The 10167-nt window shown below is 40.5% G+C and overlaps 1 protein-coding gene across 1 annotated transcript; it reads right to left on the reverse strand.

Annotated features, from left to right (window-relative positions):
* Positions 1-1213: 1213 nt before the first annotated feature.
* Positions 1214-8771, reverse strand: GET4 (golgi to ER traffic protein 4 homolog (S. cerevisiae)). The gene is made up of 8 exons (XM_010286964.1): positions 8692-8771; positions 8186-8267; positions 7075-7224; positions 5261-5399; positions 3218-3358; positions 3058-3133; positions 2794-2866; positions 1214-1695 (listed from the first exon to the last, which is right to left on the reverse strand). Exons 1-8 carry the CDS (start codon positions 8764-8766, stop codon positions 1607-1609), a joined length of 825 nt encoding a protein of 274 aa, XP_010285266.1. The 5' UTR covers positions 8767-8771; the 3' UTR covers positions 1214-1606.
* Between the last annotated feature and the right edge of the window lie 1396 nt (positions 8772-10167).

A 10167-nucleotide genomic window follows, 5' to 3' on the forward strand; every position in this document is an offset into this window, starting at 1 on the left:
GGCCTTACGCCGCCCCAAGACGGGGGCGTTCGCCGGCAGCCAAAGGCGAGGAGGTGACGTAGCTCGCTGCCGCTGCCGCCGTCCCAGAGCATTTATTAAGCCTACAGCATCCTCCTGGGTAGGGGGTTCTGCTCTGAGCTTGCTGCAGCCCTCAGCCATCCACATCCGCCCCAGGCGTTACAGTACCAGGCTAAAACGATGCCTTTACTGCAGAGAGGTAAAGCTGCAGCACTGAAGTCCAGATAACCCACAGCCAAACGCAGAGGGGGGAAAAAAAAAATGAGCAAGGAAAGCAAGATCTCTGCTCGTAAAACTCTTAGAAAGCAGCAATATCACAGATCCTGGTATAAAGTGTTTATTTGAGACTTCACAATTAACACAAAGTCTTCCGTTCAATGCCTTTTCTTTTTCATACAGTCAATAAATTTGTATTAATCCCTCCCTCCCCCATGCATGATTGCTGTTTATTAATCTAAGCCTTTTTATTTTCATTGTGAAAAAATAAAGCGTTTCCCCACCATTTCATCTGTTCACTGTACCACTGCCATCCACTGTGCTGCATTAAAGAGGAGGAGATATAGAATGGCTATGCCTACCACTGGGGTTGCAGTTACTCCATTATTTTTTGTTTTTTTAACAGAAAGTAAGTGTTATATGAATCAATCACCCAAGAAAAATAAATATATCATCAATCATAAAGAAAAGAACCAAAAGTTCTGCAGTATCCCTTTTCTTTACATACAGCTGCAGTTCAAACGCATACGTTGCTCACGGCAAATAATTTCATTCACTGTAACGCCGTCGCCTTTACGTACGGTTGTGAACTTACACTGAAAAAGAATCTGTTCCAAAGGAGTAGAGCCACAAGGCATTTTAGACGCCAAATTTTTATACCTAGACAAGAGAGATCCACATAGAAGCCAATTACCTGTGTTCCACTGATCGGCTTTTCTCAAGAGCAATTCAATCTTGTGCTTTTCAGAAAGTATCAGCTAAACAAACACGTGGGGGCTCAGCGAGAGCCAGACCTGAAGCAGGGTGAAAGGCAGTATGAATGGCGTGCATGTTACTCATGGCAGTGGAAGCCAGTTCTTGGTATCAATGTCTCTTGGATGTGCATCTCAAATTACGCTGGTTGGCTCGTCTCACAGTACTTTTGGCACCAGCCTTGCAAATAAATTATTCAATTGATCACCCTGCCTTTCGAGATCTTCCTTGGAGGTGACAGAGGTCAAGGAGGCTTTCTCACCACAAAGATGGTATTGAGTAGGCCATGAAGTACAAGACCCATATTTATGCTTTATTGAATTACTGTGCAAAAGGGAATACTGCATCAGAAACCGTAGAAGACTATATTTTAATCAAAGTCACCAGCTGCTGTATCGGACAATTGCTCCAATTGGTTCGTTTGGCTACTTTTTGTTGGTTTCTTTCTTTTTTTACATAAATAATATAGACCAAACATTATAAACATTTCAGCAACCATTTCTAAAAGACCAGAGGAGCCCTTTTAGGCGCCAAGAAACAACTGCAGGATTCAAATTCCAAAACTGTCTTTGGAGTCATCGAATCATCAGATTTACACGGCACCCAATGACAACAACATTCAGTCGAGCTCAATAGGACTGCTATCTTCCTGACCATCTTCTGTGTCGTCATCTTCTCCAGTTCCCATCAAACTGTTTAAAAGATTTCCTAGAATAGAACAGAGGACAGTCAAAATTGCTAGTTTTACAGTCTCATCTCAGAAATGTTAGCTATTCTCCTACCATCCTCCTAGGGTGCAGATTTCAATAATGAAAAAAACTTTTTTTTTTTTTTTTTGAGTAAAAGAGTCTCAGCAGGACATTAGTATTCCCACACTGGTTTCTATTAGGAATGTATTGATTTGGGAAGCTGTATTTCAATACTGTTCCTTCTCTAAAAGTACACTGGAAAAACCCCACTAAAGTCACATACTTATAGTTGCACCATGAGAGGAAAGAAAGAAAGAAAAAAACCCCAACCAAATGAAGAAAGACCCACCTCCAGCCATGAAACTGTCAAAAACCAGCAATTGTCTGCATCATGCTATGAAGAATTTGTTTGAGGCATGTATGCATTCTTCCTGTGTTACTCAATTTCAGCTTGAATTGCTGAAAACCTGTTATTTACATATAAGATCTGCCATGCTCATGTTTTCCCTCAAACTTTGGGTATCGGTGAGTTGACATTTGCAGGTAAAGCTTCAATTCAGTTTACAAACAAAGCAGCTTAGTTCTCAAGGCAAAAACTTTCAATTCTACAAAAGTAAATCCAGTTCAATTTGCTCAAATTTTATTCAAGAGCTGGGAAATGAGGGCTGAATTTCTCTATTCCCTTTCATTTCTTGTAGAAGGGCAGTATTAATTTCAGAACTTCTACTTTGGGAACACCGATTTTGTATCAGGACTGGTTAGAGATCTCTACCACAGTCCCAGACTTGACTTAAAGAAAATCAGCCACTGAAGTCTGAGGAAATTAAACTTTAACACAAACAAGATTTTTGTTTACATTTGGAAGTTATACCATTATGTCAAAAATTAACTGTCAGAGTCATTTACATGCTTCTCCCCTTCTACTAGCGTCACCAAATTAGTTTCACATGCAACCAATTCATCTTCTATTCTACAGTAGTGACTGGTTCTACAGGCTATGAAAAAACCGATACATTCGTTAGAACAAACTACCTGTTTCCAGCACAGACATTTTATATAAGCCACTGCTCTGAAAAGAGCGGTGGTATCTATAAACAATTGTCAGCATGAACCTTACCTAGTAATCCTCCGTAGGACGATGTCTGCTTGGGCGGAACACCGAAGAAAAGCTGTCCTATTCTATCTAGGTACTGAAACGACACAAGGCGAAGAACAAATGTCAGCTACCTCATTTACAAGTGGAAATACTACGGGCAGCAGTCACACCACACAAGTTAGATCGCTGACTCCTATCTACAAGTCACAAAACAGGAGACAATCAGCCATTTTTTTTTAACTAATTCCGTAGGTTAAATCCTGCTTACAACTATGAGTAACTCACCTCATTATACATAGGATCTCTCTTCAGTGAAGGTTGATACTGTTCACACAATACTGTAAATACTGTTAGTTTTCCTCTAGAAAGAAAACAAGCAAAAATGTAATCTCGGTAACAACTGAAAAGGAAACCAAGAACAACGTGAAAAAAAATGAGACTGTACCCATCAACTGCCAGTAACAGAAACCAGATGAAGTTTAGCAGTGGTTGAACAAAGGGTGGCCCCTTTTCTATTGAAGGATGTTTCTGTGTGTATGTTGTAAAAACAACTGATGCGCTGGTCTTATTTTTTAAGCAGAGAAATCTGCAAAAGGAAACGGAACAGGCCAAGTTAAAAATAAGGCAGAGAGGTAGTTTTACATGCAGAAAGAAAAAGAGAAGCCAAAAGCTCAACCATCTCTACTTCATTTGCACATAGAAGCCATCTCAGGCTTAAACTGATGGCAAAAACTAACTGGTAGAGATGTACATTTTTGGCAATGGTTTGGCTATCAACTGAGGACGGGAAAAATCACTACTAGAATACACTGTGGAATAAGCGGGTTGGGAGGAAGAATTGACATTAAATATTAATAGAATGAGTTTAACCAAGATCTAAGCAGATTGTATACAAGACGGTTACTAAAAGAGGGCATCGATAAAATCAAAATGTGGTAAGACTGGACACCATGTAATTCAAATTAGACATGATATTGCATTTACCGGTCCAGAGTTTACTATGCTGAGGTAAAAATCGAGTTAAACACCTCTCTCCTGGCCCCATCCACTCCCAGGCACATCTCTTTTCAGTATATACCTGCCAGTGTCCGAAGACTCTGTCATTCTATTAGTACTACCTCAAAAAAACATGGCATCAGGACCACTAATAAGTCTGACACACATGTCTAGAAGTCTCATAATAAAGCTACACTTTTTGCTCCCAAGTCGTTGCCAGTTAACAGATCAATTTCCCAAACAGATCAAATCTTTGTTCAGGTCCACTTAATTTAACTGGCAATCTCTGCAAGTCCCACAGGCAAGTACCACGGGACTTTATCTGGGACAAATATTGTCAGCAAACACTGGGAAGGCTGCCATGAGCAGTCTCATTTTTGGTCGCAGGCTGGCCTCCAATTCTGTACCCTCACATGTCCAAGGGCATAGCGCTCTTTTGCCTTACTGCAATTATTTTCATTAGAGTATAAACTGCTGTGTAAGAGGATTTAATACAGTATTTGAGATATAGGCCAGTAAAGAATGCAGTAATAGTGCTGCATAAATACTGAAAAAATAATCTCTTACTCATAACTTGTCCCCGGAATTTCACCACCTCTGGAACAAAGCCCCATAAAATTGTTTAAAAGTCCTGCATATACTGTATTTCCATAAGGGATTTTCTACTGCTTAAAATCACTGCAATCTGTATCAACCAGCTATGGAAAGCAGGACAAATCTTACATGACAGCTCACTGCTGCCAAAAGAGAGACAGACTTGCTCTCACCTCCTCCCTCTCCCCCAACACCTACTCTCTCCCTGACACAGTCCTGTCTCCACCTCCTCCTCAGACTCCTCCATGAGCTGCTTTCCCTGACTGAAGAAAGCCATCAGCTGATTAAACACAGTAAAATTGGCTTTGTCAACCTTAATTGTACATGAGCTCTGCAAAGGCACATAATAGCTTGCATTCCCACCACCTACAAAATAAATGCCTAAAGTAAATGAAAGCCAGCAGCAACTCCGTCAAACCAAGAACCATCGCACTGCTGCTCACAAACTGTCTCTTAGGACAACGAGACTGAGAGCAAGTACTACGCTAAAGGTAAATATAGACCCTGCTTAGGTCCAGTCTTGGTAAGAACATCAAGGTAAGCCCTAACTAGACATAAAGTGGTGTTAACAAAGCTAAGAATTGTGCTTTCGGGTCAAACAGATTACATTAATTCTTTAGGCAATTACCATGATTTCAGGTTTTGACCTTAATATGTTTTGTTTTGGTGTTTGTGTGTGTTTGGGTTTTTTTTTCCCCCAATCTGACAAATTCAATACACCAGTTTTGAGATGGTTTCTCCTGTTGTTATCACACAAAGTAAATTTCAGAAGCTCTGGCCAGTTTCACAGTTTCTTTTGAAAAGGATGCATGGTTAACCTACAGTTATCATGATTAGATTAGATTGGCCTCAATACAGTGTCATCTCAGCAAAATAGTTTAAAAAGTTTAACACCTACTGTAGTACTGCCTGTGCTACAAACATGTCCACCTCACTGCGATATCCCCTGGACGAGGAGTATTCTACTAACATATTTGCACATCCTTCGCCATCTGTGGAGTGCAAGAAGTGATACCGAGATTCACTATAGTTTTGCTCTACAAAAGGAAAAAGAAAATGTCTTTTAAGCAATCAGTTCATCATACCTGAACATAAAAACAAATTTGTTAGCCTTGTACACTATATCTGGTAAAAGGTCAAGAGCTACACACATCGTATATAAACAAGACAACTAGGAAAAAGAGAGTGGGCTTTTTCCCTTATAAGTTATAGACAATTTATAAAGGGAGATAATAAATACGATATCCTAAATACATTTGGACAACTGCTATTAAATACAGTTTATTCAATGCCACCACAAAACACAGCTACTACTGGGACAAATAGCTTGAGCTGCAGTCATACAATTTTATCTAACTGCATGTTGACACTTCATGTGCTATCATCAGTGCTTAAGAGAAGAATCAAGTTCCATACTAGACCATGTGCACCAAGAAGTCAAACAGCACCTTCAGCATCCTTCTTTCTAAGTGCACAGAAAGAAGGCATTTCCTATTTTTAGCTTAGCCTACTCTCACTGTCAATATTAAAATTGCTTACATATGCTGAATAGAACAGCAATTATACAAGGAAAAAAAAAAGGTGTAAGAAACGGCAATAATTTGTTAGAACTTAACTTGAAGAAAGCATCATGCAAAAATCACTGCAATGACAAATCAAAACTGGATAGCTGCTAATTTTTGGAATTTAAAAGCTTTGTTTTAAAAATCTGGTTTTTAAAGTTTTCTGATGAAGCTCTCAAAAACTACAGACTAAGAAAGCATACGCATTTTGCTCTTCAGAAGAACAGTGAGCAGACTGCTACAAAATGGGGATTTTTGCTTTCATAATGTAGCTGTTTCTTAGCCTAATCATATCTCAGCTTCTAACTTAAATGTTCTAAGGAAGATCCTCCCTTTCTGGCTGGCAGCAGCCATCAAGCTCCCATGAGAACAGCTACGGCACGCAGAAAGGCAATGAGCTGGAATGTTGACCGTTGGGTCAGGATTGTTATATGAAACCACTATCATCATTTTGCAACTACTGAAAAATTTTAAATAAACGACCAATCACCTTGCACAGTTATTAATTCACGAGAAACTACAGAAGAGATGACATTTGTTCAACTGTTCTCACACAATTTTGTTATGTTTTGAACATAAGACTTTAAAAACTGGCTATCATCCACAATTAAAATAATTATTTAGCGCATTTTTGGTTTATCTTACATCCCATCACAAGTGATAAAATCCCACAGAAATCAAAGGCAACAGCATTCATTCTGGAATAAGCCCAGTGGTCAACGTCTCAAAAAGTACCTAATTACAGATCCAAAGACTGCTTTGGATGCTAGGTGATGTATTTCAATCTTTGCCATGTTTATCCAGGATTTAAAAACATAAAAACCGCAATAGAACAGCTTTGATCCCCAGCAATTTTCCTCCTAATGACTCAATCAAACTACCTGAATGTCTAAAGGATCAACCTTCCCTTTACAGACAGCTTTACATCAGTTGTGTTTGGCTTTTGCACTCTGACAGTTACAGCCCCAGGTGTTTTTTTTATTAGTAACATTAAGCTGAAGTTATTGCAAAAATCAGGTAATAGCAGAACTCAATCAATCAATCATTTCCATTGCAGCTTCCTTAGATTATTTCCAAAGTAGATCTCTTACAATATCATACTTTCAACATTTTCAAAGCAAAACACAGAAAGCCAGTTGATTTTTCTTACCTTTCCACAGGGTAATTGCTAGTAACTGGTGTAGTTTTGGATGTCCAAGTTTTCCTGATCCCCCGCTGGACCATTTTAGTGCTCTGGATACAAAAGCCACTCTTTCAGGAGAATTTGGATCCATTAAACTAAACAATTTAGCCAAATTCTCTAAAAGCAATAAGATTCACAAATATTTAGCATTACTAGAAATAGGACGAACTGCTGCTTCTAATGCATATTTAAGATACAACATTTAAGTTACAGTGCTATTGTGTCTTCAAGCTCCCTTAATGGCCTCCATAAGCCACCTTAAAAAAGAGTGACTTTGAACTCGAGCTACTTCTCATACATCAAGTCAATCTTGCATCTATCAGCCAGCAATATTCGTATGACTCCTCCACAGCCAAAAGCTGTGCCTTGCAGTCAGCTGGTGATAGCTTCCCTGGCTCATCGTTTGGGACAGGATATCCCAGAGAACCATGAAGTTACAAGCAGGAGGAAAAACTGCAGATTACAGGACTGCATGCCATTCGTAGGGAAGCTGCAAGGGACAGAGGGCTGTAGTTCAAAGAAGCACCACCAGAAGTCATAGATGGGATACAAATGTCAGACCTGGTCTAAGTAAACAAAGAACAGCCTCTGTCTGTCTCTCTCCATCCATAGCTTGTAAAAGAAGCGGTTCACTTGTGCTGCAGCAGTAGTCTGGCCAGGCAGCTCTTAAGGTCTCCCTGACTTGCCTGCTTCCCAAGGCTCACAGTCAAACAAGAAAAATTTCCTTGTGAACAGGTGAATCACAAATAATGTGCACACTACCACACTGCTAGGGAAACCACCATCCACCAAAGCCCTGGGGACATCAGTGACTGTACAGACAATATGCTATCGCTGCATGGAGCAAAGGACAATGCCACAAGACAGCAATGCTTGTTCTAAGCGTGCCCACAAAGTTATTGGGAATCCATTATTCTCTAAGAAAGTTTTCCCCAGTCCATTTCTATGATGAAGGTAACCCTTAGCCATGTGGGAGGGCATACAAAAAGAATTTCAGGTTTCGAAACTGTTAACAGCAGTCACTGTGAAGTGAAAGCACATCTAAACACCATCAAACAGAGTGCAAAGGTCACCTCACCTAAAAGGTCATCTGCTACTTTTGCATCCGATTTCTCCAAAGACTCCAAAACAAGCATGGACAGATCAGCAGCACTGTTTTGCTACAAAACAGAGACATACTGGTAGTGATGAACATACCGGCACGTAAAAGAAAACGTCAACCAGAATTTTGTCAGAGGCAGATTGAATACTTTTATCAACATCTACCGCTAAGGCACAGTATCAAGTCTCAACTTTCCCTCATAAAAAAAAATTATAGTAATTTGATGGCATCAAAAGAGCCTCCAGGAAAGCAAGACAAATGTGGTTACGATTACTGTTTGGATGCTCACAAACACTTCTGCTTTATGTTCCAGTTTGGCATAATCCTTCTTTGAGGACAAAAGGCTCAAGAAAGAGGTAAACCAAAAGATTACAAAGCAATTACCCCAAACATTTACCATTGAGAATTCACCATTCACACTCAAAATCTTGGAATAACAACCCCGACCCTCCCAAACCACAGACACAAAGCCAGTAACTTACCTGGTTGTGACTGAAGAACAGCAAAGCCCCTGAATACATTAGTTCTCTTGCTTCTGCATGTTTTCCTTGTGACATATACCTGAAAACAATACCAAAACCTTGATAAAAATGACCAATAAAGTTGTGTACGCTTAAAGTTACTTACATTTAAAGGATTAAAGATCACTAAAATTTAAAATAAAGGCAATAAGGGATTTATTTTTACATCAAGTTAGTTTCAGTAATGATGACACTTTAACTGCAAGCTGCAATTTGTTTTCTGCTCCAGACTTGATGGAACACAAGCAAAGACTGTAAGAATAAAACCTGAGAGCTTCAAACCTGATTTGGGCCGAAAGAAAGAAAAGGACATGATCCCAGGAGTTCACCTGAGTCAAAGATGCCAATGTGCTCAACTACACCGCTCAGACCATCACGTTTACCAAAACAAAAGCAATCACAGTGAAACAGTTTTCGGAACACAGCCTGGACAGCTCACACACCCAGCGCCGCCCAAGTGACACCAGCCCTCTCCTCACTGATGTCTCCTTTCCAGTGCTTTAAGTCTCTCTGACCACTACAACTCTCTGCCAGGGGACATCAGCACATACCAGTCCTCTGCTGAATCGAAGTTGCTTGTCTCTGATGGGCTCTAGTACAACAAGAACAGCCAGCAAGATTTACCATGCAACACACAGAGTCACCAACTCATAACAAAAAGTCTGGTCTCTCAAATACAATGCTTCAAAACACACCTGCTGCAGCTTCCACCTTCCTCACTTAAGAGTTAACTATGAAATGAAGAATAAAATAATTTGTTCCCAACGGTTACCTCAAGAGCAGGAGCCTCTTACCATGGTGTTGTGATTGCAGCCTCCTGCACCTCATCACTATCAGTAACTAAAGGTCTTGGGTAGTCGCATCTCTAGGTTATAAATGCAGCATTTCCTATAAAAGCAGTTAAGGTGTGGCAGCAGAGGTTCCAACTTGCATTTCTCTTAACTGCTTCTCAGAAAGGTCCGTCTTCCGAGTACTTAATAACAACTGCCAATTTGCTCACATTGGAAAGATAAAACATCAGTTCTACCACACTGCTTTAGTACCTGCAATATTTGTTTTGTCCTCTATGACACCTAGTTGTGCTATGCCCCATTTCGCCCCTTTCTCTCCTCGGCAGTCAGAGCAGCCTCTCCGCTCCTGCAGCAGCAAGGCCTCCCCAACAGCAGATCTGATGCATGAGCATCCCCAGGGGTAACTGAGAGAGGTCGGTGGTTCTGGGAGGGAAGGAGTGGTGGGACAGTGTGGGCATGGAGGGGGTGACATTAAGTGGAGGCAACATGAGCAGTGGCGGACTCCAAAAGCTCTTGTGCTGCAGGTGAGATTCCTGTCACACATGGCAGTCCCAGGGACAGCCCCACTGGTACAATCAGATCAGACAACAAACAAGGGAGGAGGCAGTCCTCCCATCCTGCTCACGGTCTTCCAAAAACCTCAAGT

This window comes from Phaethon lepturus, unplaced genomic scaffold (genome assembly GCF_000687285.1).
Source record: "Phaethon lepturus isolate BGI_N335 unplaced genomic scaffold, ASM68728v1 scaffold30335, whole genome shotgun sequence".
NCBI lineage: Eukaryota > Metazoa > Chordata > Aves > Phaethontiformes > Phaethontidae > Phaethon > Phaethon lepturus.